General features: G+C 36.7%; 3 protein-coding genes across 5 annotated transcripts; all 3 read right to left on the bottom strand.

Moving 5' to 3' along the window:
* Positions 1–161: 161 nt before the first annotated feature.
* Positions 162–7,270, bottom strand: LOC145230257 (copine-5-like). Its single transcript, XM_080095643.1, has 16 exons — positions 6,934–7,270; positions 6,294–6,331; positions 6,041–6,087; positions 5,813–5,916; positions 5,671–5,704; positions 5,540–5,610; positions 5,053–5,211; positions 4,651–4,797; positions 4,431–4,506; positions 3,717–3,832; positions 3,146–3,266; positions 2,621–2,728; positions 2,229–2,356; positions 1,632–1,792; positions 1,430–1,503; positions 162–1,160 (listed from the first exon to the last, which is right to left on the bottom strand). The coding sequence occupies exons 1-16, from the start codon at positions 7,014–7,016 to the stop codon at positions 984–986; spliced, it is 1,644 nt and encodes a 547-aa protein (XP_079951769.1). The 5' UTR covers positions 7,017–7,270; the 3' UTR covers positions 162–983.
* A 229-nt stretch (positions 7,271–7,499) lies between these two features.
* Positions 7,500–20,280, bottom strand: LOC145230247 (uncharacterized). 2 transcript variants are annotated; one of them, XM_080095625.1, is made up of 20 exons: positions 20,111–20,280; positions 19,807–19,952; positions 19,633–19,716; positions 19,285–19,382; positions 18,872–19,026; positions 18,542–18,764; positions 17,502–17,626; positions 16,774–16,858; positions 16,593–16,720; positions 14,457–14,571; positions 14,301–14,386; positions 14,134–14,191; positions 14,021–14,057; positions 13,692–13,826; positions 13,325–13,462; positions 12,731–12,950; positions 11,975–12,204; positions 10,772–10,948; positions 10,027–10,249; positions 7,500–8,288 (listed from the first exon to the last, which is right to left on the bottom strand). In XM_080095625.1, the coding sequence occupies exons 1-20, from the start codon at positions 20,217–20,219 to the stop codon at positions 7,969–7,971; spliced, it is 2,892 nt and encodes a 963-aa protein (XP_079951751.1). In that variant the 5' UTR covers positions 20,220–20,280; the 3' UTR covers positions 7,500–7,968. The 2 variants fall into 2 exon arrangements, with proteins under 2 accessions (XP_079951751.1, XP_079951752.1); XM_080095626.1 differs by having other exon boundaries at positions 20,106–20,201.
* LOC145230263 (KICSTOR subunit 2-like) lies at positions 20,274–24,056 on the bottom strand. 2 transcript variants are annotated; one of them, XM_080095654.1, is made up of 9 exons: positions 23,665–24,056; positions 23,218–23,376; positions 22,881–23,045; positions 22,460–22,654; positions 21,960–22,072; positions 21,480–21,645; positions 21,025–21,252; positions 20,559–20,722; positions 20,274–20,489 (listed from the first exon to the last, which is right to left on the bottom strand). In XM_080095654.1, exons 2-9 carry the CDS (start codon positions 23,353–23,355, stop codon positions 20,357–20,359), a joined length of 1,302 nt encoding a protein of 433 aa, XP_079951780.1. In that variant the 5' UTR covers positions 23,356–23,376; positions 23,665–24,056; the 3' UTR covers positions 20,274–20,356. The 2 variants fall into 2 exon arrangements, with proteins under 2 accessions (XP_079951780.1, XP_079951779.1); XM_080095653.1 differs by having other exon boundaries at positions 23,218–23,413; positions 23,665–24,055.
* Between the last annotated feature and the right edge of the window lie 310 nt (positions 24,057–24,366).

Here is a 24,366-nt window from a genome sequence, read left to right on the forward strand (position 1 = left end):
GAACGTTATAGTCACGATTCGATCGTGTTCATGTAACACTTTTCAACACTCGACAGTTGTTTCTAACAGTGGTTGCCTCTTAATCATATTGTGAATTATCTTCACTTGTATGAGTGTGACGTAACAAAGTTATTATAAAATCCATTGTAACGCCATACGCGCAGTTGGACGCCAAGTGGCCTGGATTGGCATTCATTGTTTATTGAGATGTGTGACGAGCATCAATGCGTTACGCACATTAAACAAAATAGCGCACATTGCTATTCACAGTTTTGTCTGAAATTACAAGATTTAATACTAAAACAGCCGGTCAAAATTTCTTGAGGGGGGGCCATGGCACCTTGTCCCCCCCTAAATACGCTAGTGATTGTAATACAGTAGCCTATTATCACTTCAAAAGCAAACAACGAGTTATCTCAATTAACTACAATATGGTAAATCGTCAAATGTTTTTTAAGAACAGTTTTTGTACAATAGATTCTTGTTTTTCATTTAAAACACAATAAACCAAGAACCAAAAAAATGCAGTGTTGCAAATACATAAACGAAAAACCAATAACGCAAAAGAAACCGATGTTGTCTGTGCGGTTTTTGATGCACAATGCTGCCCACATACATGCGAAACAATTGATCGGCTTGATTTAAAGGTTATTTTGCGCTTTTGAAGCAATTTTTTACCATTTTTGTTTTGTAACTTAATTGCGCAATTTATCTTTATGATTGCAAATTTTTACTACCGTAAATGGAACAGTTTGGGTTAGTGGCATGCAGCACATCATGCTATATAACGCAAGGTTGGTGTCGCCAAAGATGGCCTACGTATTCAAACCTTTATGAATTTTGCTCACGCTGGTATGGTATAACCCTAGCTTAGGTGGAAACATGTTTAGGCCACATACGAAGGCGGAGCTGATACTGTACGACGACATAGTTTTGGAGATTATCACATCAGTTTGCATGGCTTGTTTAGCTTATGAGGCAATTTACCAAAAAGTGTTATGAGCTGGAAGCTGCTCGCCTTCTGGTTTTATTTTGTTCAACTTCATGTAGGTGACAAGTTGATCTGGGATTTTGGCAAGGACGTCTTTTCTCAGTCGATTCTCCCAAAAAAGTCCTGTTGTTCTCCCCTCTTTGTTAAAGTAATCACGGAGTGGAACAAACTAGAAAAAAAACGTTCAACAACTCATTAATTTTTAAATAAAATATAAAACACACACATTGATTAAGCGCAACTTTAAAATTAACACTTTTTTCTGATTTAAAAAGATGGAAAATTATACTTTCTAATGCTTTGGCATTGCTATTTATTTTTATAAGCATATAAAACTAAAAAAACAGAAGTATAGACCAAAAGAACAAGTTAAACCCATGTTATATGCTCGTATATGATCAAGGACGTTGAGAAAGTGCAAATGAATAAAAAACAAACCTGTACTATGCCTCGTTCCGCTCCAAAGTCTTGATGTGCCATCTGCACGGCGTCGCCATCAATCTCTTTCATTGCTACATTGAAACATCATTAGGGTTTTTTTTCGGTCGAGGTTCTATTTTTAGTTTAAGTTAATAGACATAAAACGACGCGCTGCTTTATGCATGATTTGTTTTGCTCAGAAAAGGAAAGCAGATCTTACCTTCAAAATCTTCAGTTCCAACACCAATAATGATGATAGACATTGGTAGCCGTGATGCGTTTACGATTTCTTCTTTTGTCGCTTCCATGTCCGTTATGACTCCGTCGGTAATCATGAGTAACACGTAATAACAGGAAGAACCGGGACAACGGGCTGCCATGCTAAGAGAAAAAAACTTGTAGCAAAAAAGCAAGAAATGTCGATTTTTTATTCGGTATTAGTCAACCGTTCCGGATTTCGAACATTGAGTTGAACTGAGTTTATTTTGCCGGGCAAAATCGCAGCAGCACAATTGCGCTAAAATATTCACCAAGCAGGAAATAGTTGCGCAACGTTGTAACGTTATAAAGCGCGACAAAGCTAAGGGCACAATTAGTGGATGGGTGGTAGGCGCGCTGCAGCTGCACCGTTCACCTACTTCACCTGCAAGCGTTAATTAACTAATCGTTAGAAACTGCGTAAGCAATTTTTCAGGAAATCACACCGATTACCATATATGTCACACAAGTACATATACTTTTCAAACTATTTTCTTTCGTGGCCGATTTAAAACTGCATTGCGGCCAAACAATGAAGTTTAACCCAAATACATCTCACCTTGCGACGTGACTGATGATCGGTGCAAAGTTGGTAGGTAAATAAAGTTGAACTCTATTTAAACTTGACCTGTAAGCTTCCAATACTCCTTCTATTCCATAACAATCAGGATTTGTGGGGTCACCATTCTGAAAGCGCAGTTGTTGTACCACATGACTTTAATTAAACCATCAGGTAAACTTCATTGCGACTTTATCAGGCCTGGAGTTTTATGAATGCGAATAAGGTTTCCGTATAAGTCTGCGACCACATTGTTTACTCTCAATAGAAAATAAATTGAACAACGCAATACGTTTATGCCTAGTGTATTCGTGTTGGAGTTTTGTAAGAACCAAAATAGCTGTAGGTTAGCCGTAGTCGCTGAAGGACCGTGTGTCCTAACTTTGCTTTACCAAAGGAAATCGATGCGCAATCTTTCCGTCAGGTGGCAACCGAGCGCCAAATCCAAAAGTCGGAAAACGTTTATCCCACTGGTATTGTTGAACAATTTCTCCCACTGCCTATAAAACAACAAAATTAAGTGTGGTAGGTTACGTAACACGGGGTGACGTATTTCGGTTTGGTTACGACATTTCGAGGGCATATTTACCGTTTTTCACAGAAACTGATTGATTAAAATGGCGTTGTTTGTTGACCAGTTTTGGTAATTTACCTCGGGTAAAACAATCAAAGCAACACAATTGCTCTTAAACATTCACCTTGTCGAAATGGCTGCGCACCTTCCAGACGTTAACAGCGCGACAAAGTTGAGGGCACAATTGGTTGTAACAAAGCAAAAGCGCTGCAACTAACGCGCTGGTTTTGTAGCAGAAACGAAGCGAATTTGATTTTCTTAAAAACGCATGATGAAAATTTTACTACAGCAAAACAAAACTAACGTAGCTAGACAAAACTTTTATGAATTAATTTCTACTTACTCGTATCGCCATTTCATACTGGTTCGGTTGGTCTGGAGTAACAAAATGTAGAGACGTATGCTCTTTTGGGTTTCCATTGGACTTTGTAAAGTCGATTGCAACGACAAAACTTAACTCAGTTCTGTAAACAAAACGTGCGAAACAATATTTGCCTGTAGTTGCAACACACCGGACATACAAAATTACATTTCAATGTTTCAATATTTACATTTGCCACCTTCATGTGAACAAAACCGACAGAAGTGAAAACGTCGAAGTGTTTTATTTGGAGAAAATATTTAGAGAAACTTAAAATAAAGCACTGTAGAAGCCAGATAGCAAAAAGTTTGAAGGCGCATAAGTGTTTGCGCAACTTTAGTGCATGATAAGCAAGTGTGCTGAAAACTATGAATCCGAAACGGCTGCTAGTTTGTGAGTTAATGTTAATAAGATATTGGGGGAGGCTTGTTAGCAGTGTTAGCCGAGGGAGGTTTCTTATCAACTGCAAACATACATGTGGCTGATCGAAGTTCATGCAAAACCGAATAAGCTTATCAAAGTCAAAAACTAATAGGTTTCACAATTAACATACCCTCCTTGTCTGAATTGAAGAAAAGTATGTTGTTTTTCAATTTCGAATTTGAAAAGTTTAATTATTCCAGAATGGTTGTAGTTCTTCTTTTTTTCTTTAAGTTCTGGGTGGATGCACTGTGAGATAAAAAAGAACATCTCTTTTCAGTCAGGCTGAAAAGACAAGAGTTTTGTAATTGCAGTAATGATATAATTCAATCTTTTGAGTTTATTATTCTTGCAAACGTTAATCAGGTACAACCAACCTTCAATAGTGAGAAAAAAACAGATTCAGTAGTTTTGGTTTAGAATTTAAATATAGAAGACTGCAAGTGCATTAATTTGCATATTGTCGTAATAAGTTGTGTGAAAATTACACGGATTAAAAGCTGCGGACATTACACACGTTTTTTCACGGGGTTCGAACCCAGGACAATCCCGGGGACGAATCCCGATCAAGTTTTTTGTGTGTCTGTATACGAGTCAGGCGCACCGGACCATTCGGCCAAGTTCCTGCCCTTTGACAAAGATACGTCGCCATATTGGCCAGCAGCCATCCAACGGTACTCCAGTTTGTTGATAGTACCAGGGTAAAAAACCTTGCCTCGCCTAGCCTTTGAAATGTTTTAAATTTAGTTTAGATTGTGTATTCCCAAAACTGCTTTAAAAGCGATTGAGCGTCGATTTTAAAATTAACTTTTAGCCGATTAACATTTAACAGAAGGGTGTTGGTTACCTTGTAATCATTGTTTTCGCCGGGTCCTCGTTTCAGTTTGTTTAATGTTGTTGGAAAATTGCCAATCAGTTTGTCACTGAAATATTGTGAAGAAGATTTTTTCGTCAATGAGCGAATGCACGTTCACAGAACGGGGTAAATTTTTTTGATGGTATGTTTTAATAAACGTTGCAGTTTTGGTACAAAATTGTTAAAAACTGTTCGAGCTACTTTGTCTCACCCGCCATCGTGATACCCGCTGTAAACTTCTACTTTGATTGTTCTGTCAGGATCCCCATTACATATTGTTCTCACTGGAACTTCGATAAGTTTCCAGTTTGGATTCAAGGTGTTTTTGATCTTCTCCGTCTTATGACATACTGTAAAACTACAAAGCGTTTTTCATTGTGAGGATTTTTTGAAGGCTATTTTTTTCGGATCAAAACTCTGTGGAAGCAAGACCACTTTAGATGTTGCTTTCAAACTTTTCAAACTTTCAAGAAATACAATTAAAGGTGTTGTTTAACGGGGTAAATTGCATAAAAATTCCACCCATTTTGTCTGTAACTATAACTATTTGAAAAAAAATCAAACTGTTTCGTAGATCTACTTAACCAAGCAAGAAATGAAAGTCAGTTTAAACCTGTTATCTTCGTTGCACCGACTAAACACCATATATGGATCCGATTTTCCAAACAAATTTTTTTTGTCTAATTTCTCTCCATAAAACTGCATAGAGATCACATCCTTAGAAGAATCAAGCTCTTCTGCTAATATTATGATCTCTCCTTTGGAGTTATCTCTGGAACCATGTGCAGTATTTTGTTCAAAAAATGTAAGTTACAACAAATATACTTTCAGTTATTTGTTGGAATATTAACCAGTCTGGCAACTCCACACCGGCAGTTTCGAAACTTTTACCCAAATTAATCCCAAATAATCCTAATGTGCAGATGTATCTAAACATTAAAAAAGATTACTGTTTTTCAGAAACGAAGCCTAAACCTCAATAACGTGGTGGAAAAAGATCACTGAACATGTCATTTGTTTGAAAAAAAACAAAAGCAAAATGAACTGAAAACATTTTGTTGTCAGATGGTTTTGATATCAAAAATAAATTACAATCTCACTTGAGCGGAGCTGTAAACTTGTTCTTTTTCAAAATATCTCCAAGCGTACAAGTGGCATGTCCCAGTTGGGTCTAAAAAAATTAAAAGGTCTATGTGAACATTAAGAAAATAATTGACAACTTTGATCTTACATCATTTGAAAGACTGTTACTAGCGGTGTCTATCCTGAAAAACAAAAACAATTTAATATACAAACACCTGCTATCGGAATCCGTTACACTATAAGAATACAAATGTTTAAATGCAGTTATTAACGTTAAATCACATGCTTACACGTCGAATCTTAAGTTCTGTTGCTCCTCAAAATAAAAGTTGATAACAAACTTTTTCACAAAGTCTGGATTCAGGCTGTTGCTGATAGCTTCAGTTTCTCCGTACTGCAAAACCAAATAGGAAATCAAAGATAACCTTTTTACGGAGCGTCCCTTTGTTTTTTGTGTTGAAACACTTCTCAATTTTGCATCAAACTTCAGTCATGCAGTGTGGCACTTAAATACTTACCTTTATCCATTTTTTTGTGTCCGGTTTTTCTGTGTACGTGATAATCCCTAAATAAAACAATCAATTGTTGACAATTATTTGGGGTTCGGTGTAATGGTTGACCTTTAGATAAAATGAAATAAAATGCATGTTCTGCTAAAAATATGTAGGCTACAATAATTATAAAACATGTATAAATTTAAACTAAGGATCATTATTTGGTTTAGCCTGTGTACAAACTGTTAAAATCGTGTATTTAAATTATAATACCTACTTGGGTTGGCTTTGAAATATAAGGCATGATTAAGATTCCTGAAAACAAAATACGATTTTAGATAAAACCCACATAAAGCAAAAATTGCATTCAATGTTTGCTTCTTCATTTCAGCACAAAATTCAAAAGTTTTTTTTGCGATTTTTGAATGTAACTTATGACAAAAAACTAAATATTGGCGAAGCTGAGACCATTTTGCACTATAGGCCTACTGTCCTAATTTACAGGGGTATTACAACTCATGGAACTTAAAATTGTTATCAAAATTATCTTTAAACACAGTTTTTTTTTTGACATGATACACAAAATATTTAAACATGGTAAGCTTAGGATATGCCACAAAAAGTTCGAAAAATTTCGGGAAAATGTTTAAAGTACAGCTTGCGCGGCATTTATTATGTAGCATAGTGCTCTTTACTTTTACGTTTTATGACATTTAACGTGCCACAGCTGCTGTCCAGTTAGTTGAATATTTTAACAGTTTGTAATTGTTGTAATGTAATTATGTTATATTGTCTTTCATAAAGCGAAATAAACCTCAACTCAACTTTAATGCAACATTTATTGGTCTTTCATCACCACACGACAACAAATCGAGATTGCAAAAAGTACATAAAACCGTACTTATAGGCCTACTTACCTACAAGACAGAGTAAGCTCAAATGTATTCCTTGAATCTTCAACATCGACATAAGCGGGTGGAGGTGTACGAGCACGCAACATTATTGCAAATCAATGAATTCTTAATTGTCCTTAACATTTGCAGCCAAGTAACTACTTCAAATTAATCCGAATCATAAATGCAACTACCATCCAGGCACTTACAGCACAATGAACTTGCACCATACGTTTGTTTTTCCTCTAGTGTTGACACAGCGGAAAAGTTTTACATTAACCACTTATTCATTTTTTCCCATTGACAAGTCGCTAGGCTTAACGAGAAGTTTTTGATTCACGTCAGGCTAATTGGTCAAATATTTCTGCTGTTGACAAACGGTTTTAGTTTTCTTGGTTTATATATAATACAGTATACTACAACACAGACCCGACAGATGACAATGGTTCGTCATCTGTCGGGTCTGTGTTGTAGTATACTGTACTAATTGTAACAAAGCAACAGAAACAAAAAAACAATTTGAAGTAGCCTAATTCAGAATCCAAAACCCGCTGTTAAATTCTAAAAACAAACGAAACAAGTTTTCTCTGCAAGTTACCGAAATATTTAATAACTAATATAACAGCCTGAATCAGAACACAATGATCATAACAGAGAAAGATTTCATCAGAAACAAACAAAACACGGTTTTGCCTGTAACAAAAACACTTTGAATACACAATTACGCATTTGAACAAAATATCTGCGCCGTATCAACTGGTACGACATGTTTTGAAACAAGTTGAACTGAATATGTTTCTAAAATAGTAAATGACTGTAAAAATGAAACTGTATGACAGATGTAAAACCGAATATTAAAAGAACCGAATAAATATGAGGGCTACAGTAAAAACGTGGAAATGCCCAAATTATTTCATCGTAAAACAAAAAATTCAAAAAACATAAAATTTTAACCAAATTAAACATAAAATAAACAAAAACAAGAACTTTAATCGAAGTTAAGAAAAAAAAAACTGTAAAAAATTGATTAATAGTTTATGATTTTCAACTAATAACTGATTATGCTTGAAACTGGCTTCGTGGGCTTTGTACGTGGACTGACTGATTTTGGGGGTAATGCTGATGGTGAATCCCCGCCCCAGGGGTGGGTTCATACACAGTCAGAGTTTGGTTGTAAGGGGGTGGGTAAGGTTGGTAGTGGGGCAGGTAGGTGGGCGAATGTGGGTAAACGGGGGCTTGGGTGACCATCGATGAAGCAAGTGGTTGGGCAACTGACAATGATGGGGTATGCTGGGTTTGACCGGCCTGGGTCAGCTGTTGGGAAATCCCCCCCGATTCTGCCACACAAGATTCTGGGTTGTCATTGGAACGTAATTCATCTGAAACCAATTCAATTCGTTAAGAATCGTGGTATATTTTTACAAGTGGAAGGAAGGTTTAAAAAGGGCTTCAAATTAGTAAAAACATAGTTGCAATATTGTAGCAGCCAAAAAAAAACAAAAAAAACATGAGTCAACACTAAAAAAAATTAAACATATTTTTTTCTAGAAAGCTGTAACAGTTGTGTTACAGACACATTAAATTAAAAAGCAATTTGCTACAAGTGTACACAAAACAATTTGTTTTTCATTTAACTTTGTTTCGCAAAACCATTGACCTGTAGTAACCTCTCAGGGTGCACACGCCAAACGACTGTTTGACCTATTGACACCGTTTTCAATAGCACGCAGTCCTTACTGTTCAACAACACCGTTTAACCTAATTTATACATGCCTTGAGTGTTGATTCCTAAATTTGTTGCCAAAAAAACGCTACGTTATGACGAAAGAAAGTTCTGAACTGTGTTAGTAATACCTACTAGTTGACCTTAAGTAACCCGTGATCATGCGGCGGCCAACCTGACAACGAGCATTAAAAAAAACAACATTTATCTTGCAAAAACGTCAAGTTTATTTTTTCAACTTTATTTTGATTAACAAGTTTTGCTTGACATATACGAAACCGAAGCACGCTTATTAGGTTTAAATCACGTCATAGGTGTGAAACCTTGGCCAAAACTGAAAATGTGAGTGATAACTTAATAAAACGAAATAGCATTGCTGTGCAAAACAGCTGATTTCTGATCATCAAAACGACGTCTCATAAAAAGGTTTGTCCGACGTCAAGCTGAGCCCTCCTGCTATCGTAAACCAGTGAGTTACTCTCTTGGGACTTCTGCCTAGAGTGTCTTTCTTGACCAAACGAGAGTTAGACACATTTACGTTTCGGGGGCCTGTGGGTGAACCCCTGGGTAATTCGGGGTCAAACTTCTGGAGGATCAAGTTTGGATTAATAACTAACATGTGCTCAAATTTGAATAAATCTGAAGCATTCTTTCTTTACCAACGGAGCGTTACAAACCAGCGTTAAAAATTTTACGTTTCGAGAGCCTGTGGGTGAACCCCTGGGTCATTCAGGGTCAAACTTCAGGAGGATCAAATTTTGGTTAACAACTAACATCTGACAAAATTTAAACAAATTTGAAGCACTCTTTCTTGACCAAACGCATATAACAAACCATGTTTTAAATATTTTGCATTTTGGGGGCCTGTGGGTGAACCGGTGGGTCAATTGGGGTCAAATTTCCCGGGGACCAAACTCGGATTAATAACTAACATCTGTGCAAATTTGAATAAATTTGAAGCACTCTTTCTTAACCAAACGCGCCTAACAAGCCAGCGTTAGACAGAAAAAAGAAAAAAAAAATACGGACAAAAACAATATGTGTCCCCTTCAGGGAAGGGGACCCATAATAAACTCTTTATAGCTTTCACTTTTTACAGTATCAGTTAAACTAACAGTAAGAAACGGTAAAATTGTTTCCATTGCATCAAGCAAAGCAGGTTTACAGCCCTGAGTTGAATTGGAGTCCAAAACCTTGCCAAACTCTAGCACAAGCCAATCCCAAATTGGGCCTGAAAGTTTGGCGAAATTGCGTTACAAATGATGCAGAGTGTGAAGTCATGCCTGAATGAAACCCATTTCATTCCAACTCATGACTTAACCTGACCCAAATAGCCGTACAACTCTATGAAAACAACCACTACTTAAAACAGCTGACTAGAGCAGAGGACGTACCGTTGTGTTGAGTAACAGGTGGATGTTGTTGGGAGTAAAACTGCACTGGTTGTTGTGAATGCTGTTGTTGTTGTGTGTGTTGGGGAGGAGGCACATGTACGAAGACGCGATTCGACTGGAACTGGCTCCCTCCTCCTCCTCCTCCTCCTGAGAGGCTCGAGGAAGGAGGAATGAGGAGTGGGTGGAAGTGAGGAATGGTTGCCACGCAACCGCCAGGATGCTGCTATAATTTGGACCGATGAAAAAGTTACTTAAGGTATGTGATTCGAAAGTTTTGTTACAAAGCCAAGTGAAGTTGCAATGGCATGTTTACTTAGTCTAATTTGTCATTGGCAGGAACACTTGCGACAAGCGCCTGAAAACCAAAATAGTAATCATAGTACATAAATATGACATCACCATTAAACATTTAAAATATAGCATGTCGCTTTTGATTTTGCGCCAGCACATCCCTCGCAAGTTTTCTGGGCGCTCTTCGATTGATCCAACCAACGTTTTTCTCGCCACACAAAACTTTATTATACAAAGTAGAAGCAGCGCATTTAGCCATCATCCACCAATTGTGCCCCTCTCTGTTTTGCGCTCCATAAAGTTTTAACGTTTCCGACTTGGTGACTGTTTTAGTGCTATTGTGTCGCTATGTTTACTTTTACCAAGCGAAAAAAACTCAACTTTAAGAAGCAACAATGTGTGTCATATCCCATCTAGCTAAGCGCACTCAAGCGAAGCAGAACACCGAACTTACCGACTGTATTTGTGGGGGTCCAAACTGTGTTGGATTGTTACTCGCGTGAACGTAACCCACTTGTTGGGGTTGAACAACGGGTGATGGTGGGACGACATTGTGGTAGTGGGGAACTCCTGTACCTCCCATTACAATAGGACCACTCCTCTGTGTTCCACCGCTCAACTGGCGGTAATACTGAAAACACCAGAGTCGCTTAAGAAGGTTACACGGGTTATAAAATCAAACAAGTCAATTTGTAAATTCAAAAATAACAACGCCTAACCACCAGCTTAGCGTTTTCATGCAACACTCTGGATGATTTTTCTACGGTTGGGATTTACAATTACTATGCATTTAAACGGCTTATGCTACTAATTGGAACCCGGACCCTTTCGCACCAAAAAAATTTGTCCGAATTCGGCGAAGTTTCGGATTAATCGATGCATGTTAGTTAAAGTCTTACAACATAACAAATCATTTGTTTCTCGAGTTTTGTCCGAGTTAGGTGAAGATCTGGACTAATCGAATCCGGTTTAACCGCGGTTTACTGTACAACCAAGATTGCCATCGACACGAACCCAAAACTAAGGACAACCGAAAAATTCAATTTTCATACGAAATGAAATAAAGGTTTTTGAACGATTTTTTTATATTACACGCCATATTTTTGGACAGAAACAATCTGCTCCAGCAACTCATTGTTCGTTAAAAATACTTCGTGCATCTTAGAAATAATCTCAGAAAATTGACGGTATGGCAACCCTTTGAATAGGTGACTGTGTGGCAGGGGTGTCCAAACTATTATTATAGGGGCCAATTTTCATCAGGTGAAGATGGTCGCGGGCCAACGCGTTTTTGCAAAGTTATTAAGCGGACAATTATAACACAAAATATACGGCATTTAAGGAAATTTTGGGTTTTTTTTGCGTCAGCACCATGTACACCTTCTTTTTATCGGTAAATACAGTTCCATGAAAAAGCTTTTGCGTGAAGTCGCAACAACCCAAAACCTTAATTCAAATCATAGCGGCCATACGCAACAACATGTGAAACAACAGCTGAGGGCCACTTAAAATGCTATCGCGGGCCCCGCTTTTGACCCGCGGGCCGCACTTTGGACACCCCTGCTGTATGGTATAGGAACTGTATAGGAAATTTTTCTAGTAGCTCCATTTTTGGGCATGCTTGATTTGAGATAGGTTTAAGAAGCATTGCTCTCACCTCAATGCCGAGATTGTAGAAATACTGGAAGGGATTCTTATTTTCAGTGAGCAACATTTCTTTGCCTTCAGTGTCGATCATAGTGACGGTTCCACTGTAGGGAAAGTACCCTGGGGGGCGCTGCACGTTTAGCACTGACCCCGATGCTCCTGCGTTTTGTTGGGGTTGTTGGGGCTGCATTGAGTCGCAGTGACCCAGAGGTTGTTGAGGGTATCCCCCTGAATCACCCACTACAAGAAAAGGAGTTTTAAAAAGCGTTTTTATTGCAAACATAAAAATATGAACGTAGGTTAAACCTTTTGCAAAAATAACAAATAGTTTGTTTTAATGATGTCCTCACTACAACGTTTTTTACATAACAAATCAATGCATCAGTGTGGGGTAACATCCCAATCAGTTAAATTGAAAAAAAAACATAGCATCACATTTCCACCACAGTATAACAATTGACAAATCGCAAATAGCTGTACACTGTACAAGTGCTATGGTGGATCCTAAATTTTTAGGTGGATCTAGATTCAGCCCCCAGGGGTTCTTAGCCAGGGGTGCCCGCACCACTAAGGGGTACGAAAACTGTTCCTAGAGGGTGCAGGGATGCTGAATCATAAAGGTTGGTTAGGTTCATTTATTCAAGCTATTACAGAAGGGAAAGCGAAAATTGGTTGGTGATTTGAAAGGGGTGAAAGGTTAAGAACCATTTATCTAGAATGCGCTGCAGTAACACTTTCATAAAATCCTCATAATTTACAAACTTACCAGGATTGATTTGTACACTTTGTGTTGTCGAATATTCATCTAATGTCATATTCGACATTTCCTCAGCAGCGTATTGCACCACCTTGTGATAGCAATCATCATCAGGTGACTGACCCGCTTGGTATGAACCAGAGGAAACATCCTGGGGTGGGGTCGACTGTGCATTGGGATTCAGATATACCGTATTATTGCTGTCGCTGCTGCCATTTGAATCACCAAGCTAAAAATATACATACAAAGTCTTCACATTGCTAGTGCACATAAATGCGCATAATTGCATGTTTATTTTGTTTAGGTTTTTCAGAAAAAAAGTCAAAAAATTTGATTAAATACAAATATTTTCAATGAACATTAATCTTGGAAATCACTATCATCGTGCAAGTAAATGAATTTTTTTATTCAGTGGTATGCACTTAACCAAATTTGTGCAACCACTTTCAAAAACAAAGTTATAGGCACAAAAACAATATTTGTACAGCCTTCTTTAATTTGGAATAGGTCCCGTACACTGCAATAGCCCACACAAATTTCGTACTACAACAACTGCTGGTATGTTGTTTGTGTTGAAGTATTGAGAAAAAACTGAAAACTCACCACATTATAATTTCCACATTCGGCCCACTGCTCCTCAGGGAAACTCCCATCAGTGAGAATCCTCGTGTCATACAAACCATTGTGTGGTTGGTCTGGAGGTGATTTACTGCAATTGCTCTCAATCCAAGTAGATTTACACTGAAGGGGACAAAAATATTTGACTTGACAAATAGGTTATTTTGTTACTTTTTATTCTATTGCATTTTATTGTATAAATTTCAATTTTTACACATTAATTTTAATTTCTCATGCTTTTTTACATTATAGATTTTAACAGTGTTTTTTTACATACAGACTAAAATTAACCACAACTGTATCTTTTCCTGTAACTTTTACTTTTTAAAAGTGATAAAAAGTGTTTACTTACAGTTTTGTAATCACTGGGGTCGCCCCACATATCGTCTTGCAAATCATTTTCATTCATTAAAGTTCCTTGCCCCACATCTGGAATTGATTCATGAGGTGACAGTGTTTTGCTGGTGCTTCCCCAGCGGGACTTTCCCTTACATAACAAGTGTACAAATGAACAGTAAATAGCCAAACAATACAGGTGTAAACAACATTAAGACAACATATTAAAATTGTGTTTAGGGGTTCAAAGAAACATTTTTATCACAAAAGTATTTTGTACAAGTTAGTGCAGAGGTAAAACAAGTAGAAATATTATGTCAGACACTGTAGAAGGACGTTTGTCACCTTGTAACGATTAGTTTTCTGCGAAGGATAGTCGTCACTGCACAAACAGCAAATAAAATATTTAGGAATCTATTGGTGACGTTAAACTACAATCACCACTAGCATGTTCTTACTGTGATTTTCTTGACAGATCTGTTTTCGATGAATATTGACTCTTTTCACCATTTGAGTCTGCATGAAAAAAAGTTGTTAACAGCCTAACGATATTTCTATGAAGGTAAAAGTCCAAAAACATAACAACCTAAATAGCCAATTATTAGTTGTTTAATGACAGCCTCACCAGAAAAACTACTTTGCGATCGCTTCCGTGTCCCACTGCACTCCAAACCACGTTGGCTGTATGAATATCCGTTAGAATCTTGATCCCTAGAAAAAGCAGTATATTCAAGAAGTGCAATATATCATATATCAGTGTTACATGATGTGTTAAAGTGACCTTTGCTTGTTATATTTTCTACCACTGCTGGAATTCCGGGAATAACCCCATGAACTTTCCCCAAGCGACGGCCGTCTCCTCCATTTACTCGGCCACACATCAGTTCGGCATGAACCTGTACATTTGTTGAAAGCACCAAAATTTAAATAACAAACTCAAGTTTGAAACACAGTGCATACAATCAATGCAAGTGATACAAAAAAACATTGTGAATATCAAACAACTTCAGTTATGAAATATGTAAGGCTCTCAACAAAATGCAAAAAGCACTACAGCAGGGGCCCCTGGCACACGTACCAAGGTTAACACATGACATGATTTTGCATGGCATGCTAACCGATATGTATGTTTATGTTGAAGTACTAATTTCATGTGTTACACTGCTTGTTTTCAGTTTTTTTTTTATCATGTCAGTGTCCTAAAATTCAGTCTACATGCACAAAACACTCAACTTTCTGCTTACTATTAAGGTCAACTGGCACAAACCACTATAACCCACAAAAACGTTGGCCACATGGAAATAACAAGTTATTGGGCATGCACTAGGGTTCCTCTATTTCTCGACTTTTTAGTTTCTCGAGAAACGAAATTTTTATTTAAGCCGATTTTGTAACAAAACCAAAAAAAAATTCCGATTGTACGTTTTTTCGCTTTTAGTAGCGATCGCAGGTAGTGATTCGCTGGCAAACCAGCAAAAACCTAAGCGACTGTTGGTCCGAGTTTTAGATATATATAACGCAACTAAGCGTGACTGCTGCTTAGGAAAGGTCAAAGTTTACTGGCAACGTACGTCAAAATTCGGTGTTTCGTTGGCAAAATAAGACAGTAATGTGTTCAGTGCGCTCAAAGGGCGAGTTGAAACGAAAAATACACATAACTAGAAGGGTGGCTTAGCACATATTGACCTTGCACATACACTATACCCTATTTTAAAAGATTAATATACTTCCTTTACATATTTTATACTGGGTCCCATATCATCCACTGTCTTTTATAACCTTGGTTGTTTCTGCAAGCAAAAACTCATGGGTCCCCACACATGCAAAGTTGTAGATAATGCATTTCAATAGATAACAATGAGTAAGTTTGGTATTGTGAAGACAAACATAGTGATTGGAACTGTGCATATTTAATATGCTATATGGAGTACAAACTATTTAAATTAAAAAACTTAGTTTAGGGGGCTAGTAGGATAACTAATGGAGGTTCAACACACACAAACTTAAAAGTAGGAAACCACAATGACTCAATCAATAGTACTGTAAAATTTCAGTCCAATCTGCCAACATTTAAAATTTCAACCACTAGAGGTGTTTTGAGCAACAACTGTTAATGTTTCTGACGTCAAAGGGCTGTTAACAACCCCCGAACTGCAATGGCGCAATAATGTCCACCAAGCAACCCACAAAGTCACAAACGAGTAACATACAACTGGTTGCCCTTGTAAGACTATTGTGTCACAGAAATCTTTTGTTTGTGTTGCCCAGTAACATACACATACGTTTTACACTTTGGGGGCTTGTGGGGTAAATGTTAGGGCTACAGGGTTGAACACAACAATCGACACCTATACTTGGTATACTTTACAAGCTATCCAAATTTTAGCCAATTCTGACATTGTTTACAAACTCACCACTTTTAGGGGGCTAGCGGGGTAAATACTAGGGTTATTTGGACAAACAAATTGGGAGGCACATCTACATAACTATATCTACCATCTGTATAAGTTTTAGCCACATCCATCAAGCATTTGATGGCAAAACAAGTCAGACAAACTTTGGGGGGAAAACATTTTAGGGGCTAGCGGGGTAAATACTGGGGTTATCAACAAAAACAAAGTGGGATGCACATCTACATAACTACATCTACCATCTGTGTAAATTTCAGCCAAATCCATCAAACATTTGATGGAAAAACAAGTCGGACAAACTTCGGGGAAAAAATACGCAATTTAGAGGGCTAGCGGGGTAAATACTGGGGTTATCAACAAAAACAAAGTGAGATTTCTCGAGAAGGAACTCTAGCGTGCACAACTGAAAAGGCTAGTGGTTCTTTTGGTGAAAACAGAATTAATGACCTAAAATTTCATAGTAAAGGAAATATTACAAACAACTTCTTAGTTTTGTTTGCACTTACCACTGAAAGTGTCCAATGGTTTAGCATTCTTCACTGCAATCGTGTGCATTCCTCCTAGTGCTTCAATAAACACAGTGATCGGGCCATTCTCTGGTGAAACTTCTTGCACATGGCTCACAAGAGTTTTGCTGCAAATAACAACAACTTAATACAACAGAAATAAAGTAATGCTTGGTCTTACCTGTAAATACTGAGAACAACCAGACATCGATCACCGATAAGATACTGCATCCCTTCAGCCACAGCAAAGTCAATGTATTGTTGTTCTAATAATTTGAAAAATGTAAACTAAAACTGTCCAAATCCACGAAAAAGTTTAACAAACAATTTTCGACAATGGAATATCAAAAAAAGTTCCACGCTTGTGTTTACAATAGGTTCAGTTATGCATGAGCTGCCTTGTGTTTACTAGGTTGGGTGTTCTATTCCTGTCCAGGCAACTTGTGTTTCTTTGACCAAAAAACTTAAGCAACTCTGCTTAAAGAATTAAGGGTGGGGGGACACTTTAGAGCAAAAACATTCAGCTCATCTATGATTTAACAATCTTGCAATAAAACAGACAGTCATTGTGAGTATCATGCATTTAAGGGTTGTCCGGCCAACAAAAATAAAAGTGAAACAAACACGGCGTTGAATAATTACATCAAGCCACATTACAACATATTGGTTGCAAAACTTCTCAGGATAAGGATCCCACTTTATTAGAGAGGCTTTAAAAAACATTTGAATTGATGAGCAGTGATTGTTAAAATGTCTACCATATGATGTCTTATTATTACACACCAAGTCTTCTGGCAGTTATGTTTTAAATCAGTTCAAAAAGATCCATTTCCACACAAACTATAGGAAGATACCTCATGTAACAACTAACAAACAATTGTTTGTGACTTTTGCCTTAAAGTTTCATACTTCTCTTAATAGTGATCCAAAAATCATAATCAATATTTCGATACACAGATGGATCCAGTCCTCTCACAAAATCAAGTGAAATTGGAAGTTTGTATGCAAGGCCAAGTTGATCCTGAGGTGGAATGCTAAAAAACAAATGTAATAAATAAATCAGTTTTAGTGTTTACATATATCAGCGGTGTGCAACTGGTGGTACTAAATACCACATGTTACCATGTGGCAAGCAGTTTTAATGGACATAAATATGCTTCAGGCAAAAATGACAATTTTGCAGATATTTGAATGTGCCGTCAGTTAGAGCTGTTCGGTTTGGGGTGAGGATTTGTTGTTAAAGTTACAATACCATCTGGTCTTATTTACTAGTGATGGGACGATACCAGGTTTTGAAGCGAGTACCGATACAGAGTACGAGTACCAGTACAGTGTTGTACTTAGTTGTATATCACCTGCTAATTTATCTGCCATGACCGGCGTACAGGCGTGCACACACACAAGCAGAAAAAAGTAATCTCCATACGACAGCGAAAAAAAATATGTAACCTGGCGGAACTTTTTCCCAAATTAGTGCTGTCCGAAGCATATATTGGCACAGCAAGTTTTCCGTATTCTTATAGTGTAAACCGGCCTTCGGTATGGAATGTTGGTATCGAAAACTGAGACAAAATATTTCGATACCGAGTACGAGTATCGTTACCACCGAAATCATTCGCTACTGAGTACCGGGTACCCTTCCCATCACCATTATTTACCCTTGTTGGGTTTATATTTTCTCGTTTGCAGTTTTCAAACCATGCAGTAATTAGTACCACCTGTGGCAATCAGCAGCTTATTATAAATGAGCCGTGCGACCGATGGAGCTGATTGAATTTTGAATGAAGGGAATCTGCAACACTATTTCAACGCAGTGCTAGCGAGCAATTTTAATTTTTTTCTGCAATATATTCATTGGCGAGTAATAAATGTCCATTGAGCTTCAACAAAGTTCACTGAGTTGGGATAAGTCCATTGTTATCTGTTCCCAATAAAAAGGTAAAACTTACTCTGCTGAAAGAATCCCAATGGATGGTTCATAAATTGAACTGATTGTAAAACTTGGTGATGGAAAACTAGCATTGTCATCATCATCATTTTCATTTTCATTTCCATTTCCACTAGAATCAGAAGTTGAGGGACAACACAACATTCGAAAAGTATTGATGGATTTCTTTTCCTCAATTTCTCGCATCCCAAGAACATTTTCAAACAGAATTGAATAAAGAATTGCTACAAATAAACCATTTACATTATTTAACTTCTGACAATCAATTAATTCAAGTATGCTTAAAATCCTGGAGGAAACTAGAAAAACACAATGCAAAAAATTCACCTACATTGACATATTCCATATGACTTGAAGTATTCTATTGAATATACACTGTCATAATGCTTTTGTCCAGAATGGCAAAGATAAATTATCTCGTAGAAATCATTTTCTGTCACATTTTTGGCAGATTGTCCTGGTTGCTCATATATGTAAAAGTCAACGCTGCAAAAAGAGATTAATCATACGTTTTTGGGGGCCAATGCACAACATGCACCATTAAGTTTATCGGTGCTGTTTTCTGAAACCAAAATCAACCATGTTATGTAATTCTGTTGATAGTTATCACAATATTACAAAACATTTTTTTTCCTTTGGCTTTATATGCAGCTTCTGAATTTATTATGCAGCATGACAATGGCGGACAGTTGTCTGCTTATTATACTGCATTGGGTTGCGTTTCTCTGTGATTTTTTTTGTTACCTGTACATTTTAGACAAAGCGCTTATCTCAATTTGGTCAGCTGACTCTTTTGGATTTGACATTTTGTGAAGATATTCATCAAAAGGATCATCAACAAACTAAAACAAGAAAAGCTGTTAACACCGTTAAAGAAATATTCAACAAGACTAACCAATCCCTTTTGATAACCATTGGCAAATAACTTTTTGCACCTTACACCTTAACTTTTTTGGTATTTGAGTCTGATTTCAATCACAGGGAATTAAAAAAACATGTGATAGGTAAAATAACAAAACAGAAGCATATGTATTTCAGACACAATTCAAAACTGCTTAATGTATGTTGAAGAATTGAAAATAGTATATTTACATTTTCGAAGATTGCTTGATTTCTTTTCATGTATCTAACGCATGCTTCACGTATATATAGGTGGTGGGACTGGGTCTTGAAAGCCTAGAAAAAAGTTTAATGAATTTACACACAGTGATGTGCTTTTGTAACTGCCCAACAAAAGGTTTTTTTATTGAATTAAAGATACAAAACCTGTTCTGAAAATGCTCTAAACAGACAGGAACCATCTTTAGGAATAGGTTTTCTTTTCCTTCCGATGCTTGCCAAATAATCGTCCATAATATCCATGTGATGACGTTTGCATGTCCTCGCGTGATCGTTGTAACTCGACATTTTTACTTCCGAGAGAAAAAGTTTGTTTTACGCTTTTTTCATTTAGGCTACGCCGCTACGGCTATACTTTACGAGCTCGAGTAGTCGCTCAGAAAAACAAACTAAGCATTTTTTTTTCTACAAAATGTTGTAAAACTTTTACACAGCACAGAACTTACCTTACTTTGTGGACTTTCGTAGACTTCAATCCTAATTTCAGATAATACGCGCGGCGTTATTGTTGCGTCACAATCACCCGACATTTTGCCGCGATTCTTATGGTAGCCGACCATTATTTTTTTATTTGGGGTGCGCCTTGTTTTTTTACAAAGGAACTTACACAATACTCAAAGTAAAAACGCATTTATTTGCAATGCGCAAATGTAGTACAGAACAAATTGGAAAAATAGAAACAAAAACAATTCAAATGCTATTTGCTGCCGGGTTTAATTAAAAGAGCCACTTTTTTCAACCTTAGATGGTTAAGAATATCATTGAAAAATGTTGCGAATGTGTGATCCTTTTCACTTTTGGCTTGATTGAATAAAATCACTAGAAACATCCTGCAAAAACATTCCATGTAAGTCGTAAATTTACTCTGGTCCATTGCACAAAGAACCCATTAATCTAACCTTCTATCTATTTGAGCACAAAAGCAAGTTCCCTTTTTATCTCCATTTTGCAAAGTCACAATTTTTTCCTGTTCCAATTCCTCAGCTTTTTCATAAATTCCTGCTTTGGCGAAACTAAAACTTGTGGCTGAGGTCTCTGGCAAGGTAAGGACGCAAGTGAAGTCCTAAAAAACAGCAAAATTTCAAACAAGTCTAAACAAATAAGTTAAATTGGGGTACCCCAGTTTTAATAAAAAAGGTATTGGACTAATCTTATGTTACTAATAGACATTTTAACACAAAAAATGTTTTTATAAGTTGCGACACATCAGCATGGTGTCAACTGTAGCACAAACCACAGCACTAAGATAATAACATGCTAAACACCAAAAAAAAAACTACCAAATGGTATAACAAAAAGACTCATGGTAATGTATAAGCCAGTGTATCTTGGAATATGGTTAAATATTCGAAACAGTTTGTTTACCTCAGCAGGAGATGTAACTACAGGATTTAAATTAGGTTCTGGGAATGTGTAACCATGTTCCGGGACTGTTTGACTTTTGTGAGTATCAAGCAGAAGAAATATATTTTGCACATCATTTTTCTTGGCAAAATGAAGAGATTTTGAAACAAAGTCGTAACTTATTTTTGAAAGTCCAGTTTTTAATTCTGATTTCAAATCATCGTGTTTGGCTGCAGATTGGCTCAGATTCTAAGAAGCAGAAATAAAAAAATATATTTGAACATCACCAGTCATTTGTATCTCATATTTTTAATGTGTGAGCAAGCTATCAAAGGAATCCGCTTTACACCAAACAAAACTTGTAAAACCCACAAGTCATTTAGCTTAAAATATCATTGTCAATGCTAAATTTTTAGAGGTTTATAATAAATGGCAGCTATAACAACAAGCTGTTTAGTTTCTTGGCAAGCGTTTACCTCATAGAAGTAAAATGTAAACTTTGAAACCAGTGCTTTGAAAAACTTATCCATCCAAGAATACAAAGTAGAAGTTGATGCTGAAGATCTTTCACCAAACCCAAAAAATCCTGACCGAAATGAACTGTTTTGGTGTTTTCCTAATATAGGTTTCCATTTCTCCAAACTGAAAACAAGAATAATAGTATTTTTTTATAATTTACATTTGTAGCTGGGAGACCTAAAATGTTTGTAATCAACATTTATGTTAAACATAACGTGTTTCTTAGTAACTTTTAAATGTTTTTTTTTCATGAATCTGAGCATGCACATTGCTATAACTGATGTATATAGAATAAAGGCCCATTTGGAAACAATTCTTAATTTACAGCTGATTTCAACAGGTTTTGTACAAGATGCAAAAATTTACTTTAAAAACAAACTTTTTCCAATAAAAATCCACAAACCATTGTGAATCAGAAACAGTGATGTAATACTTACATTTCATAAACTTCTTGAAGGTGATGAACAGAATCCACAAACAACCAATTGGAGATGCTTTGGCTGGCTTGGTACAAAGATAGGATAGCAGTCATTTCATCAACTAGCATTTCCTACAAAGCATTACCGTATTATGGAGTAGTTCCAAGTCACAAAACGTTACAAAGTTCTGAAATGTTGGCCAAGACTTTTTATTGGCTTGTGACAGAATTAAAATAAATTTAAAGTTTTGATTGGAAATGCTACAGTTGGTACCATTTGTCTAACTTGCCCAATTGAGAACCACTGAGTTAGACTAATAATTTGACAATTGCATAAACACATCAGATGCTTTTTTTCTTCAGTACACTTGTAAGTTTGAAACGTATCAGGTTAATGGCACAACCAAATTGTCAAGCATCATTACAATTTTGTGCAATTAACCTAACACTTTTCTTACAAATAGCTACATATGACAGTGCACATATTTTCCAAAAATGTAGACACCAACACATGCTCACCTGAAGATCATTTAATGCAGGACAATCAAATTTTCCTGTGTATGAATCAACCAGAACTTGTAGTTCATCTGTTAGTGAATCCAGAGAAGTCAACATTGAGGTTTTTGGAATTTGCATGTACATGTTGATGCATTCACGCCGGGCAGCACAGAAATCAGAGAGTTGGAGACAAATGGTAGATAATATGGATGACTCCTGTATTACGACTTAAATTGAGTTTGTTTCGCTTTGTTGATTGACACATAGTCACATAGTTGCCTTAAACTGCTTAACACCTACACACTGTTTAAATGTTATGGAGCACAAAAAAGTGGAGGGCACAGTTGGTGAATAACGACCTAACGTGTTGCAGCTACACTATATTATAAAGCATTATTAAGACACAATTTTTTTACAAGTTATTTTTAAAATTGTAAGGTACCTGGGCATCAGTGCCAATCTCCTGCTTTTCAATGTTTAAAAAAGTGCTCTGTAGAGTTGAATAGCCATTTTTGAGTGGATCTTTTCGACCAAACCAAGATCTTTGCTCCAGAAACTCCATGGAATAATATATTTTCTCATTCTGTGCCAGGGTTGACAAAGCAACCTAGAACAATTGCATCAAAATCAGACAAGTGTTCCTGTCTCTCTTTAAATTTTAGTGCTATAACCTAAAGCAAATTAAAAAAATGCTTTCTATAAAAAATGTTTTGTTGACAAATGTATTACTTAACTGACCAAAATGAACACAACATGTACAAACATAAAATGAAAATCACCTGTAAAGGGACAGGAATCAATTTCTGCTTTTTCTCCACAAACTCTTTTGCTTTGTCCCATGAAAATGTGCCAAGATGGTGTAAAAAGGTTTTGATGTAATTTTCTTCTGAAAGCATCTCCGCATTTGTATCACCCATTTCGGAAAAATTGCTCCTTAACTGTTTCAAGTTTTTTAAACATTAGCAGTCGTGCAAACTGCAAGTGAAGAATAAGGATGTCAGTTAACAATTTATGTGTCGTTTTTGCAGTGAAATTTTTTAAAACTTTAAGCTACTGCTATGATGGCAACATTACCAGCTATTTGTGGCGTAATACATGCTACGGCTTATACCTCGCTCGGTAGATTGCAATTGGAACAAAATGTAATACACGTGCATTATAATATATTAAATTTGGTTAGTTTTGGATACAATGCAGCTCTAGGTTAATTATCCGTATCAAGTTACCTGTAGTTTCGTGGTGGAAGAAATACCATGCACAAGGTTACGAACAAAAGTTAAACCTCCAGCTTCAGCACAACAACTGAAAAACTCATCTGCAAAAAGTGGGGAAATCACCTGACCTGCAATCGCAGTGCACAAAATTTTTTGACAGCTACAGTGCTACACCCAAAGTCTATTATGGATTTTGGCTACACCGGTATACGTTTTTTGGTGACGATAATTTCAAATGTGACAATTATTCATAATCGGTCTGACGTTTCAAAATCTGAGCTTCGCACGTTTAAATTGTCTGATTTTTTAAAATAGTTGGTGACTTCAATTCAGTTCAACCCCTTGGGTACAGCAGTGGTTCTCAACCTTATACTGATCACAAACCACCTAAACCCTGTTTGGATGGATAAACCATAAGATAGACCTATTCTTCTTTAGTAGGACAGCATATTTCTTAAACCAGCAAGATTGCAATAAATAAAATGACATTAGATTCGACCAAAATCAGAGCTGATTAGTTTGAGTTGAGTCGATTTTATTTCGCTTGGTGAATGAACACATAGCGATACCATTGTACTAAACCAGTGGTTCTCAAACTTTTTTTGTTGCGACACGCTCAGGGGAACAGAAGTGGTTAAGGCAGGGTCAAAATCGACAGCATAAGGCGGTTACACTAACCACCACGTTTTCTTGGTGATTGCTTACTTTACCTGG

The sequence above is a fragment of the Phallusia mammillata genome, chromosome 5 (assembly GCF_965637545.1).
Source record: "Phallusia mammillata chromosome 5, kaPhaMamm4.hap1.1, whole genome shotgun sequence".
In the NCBI taxonomy this organism is placed as follows: domain Eukaryota; kingdom Metazoa; phylum Chordata; class Ascidiacea; order Phlebobranchia; family Ascidiidae; genus Phallusia; species Phallusia mammillata.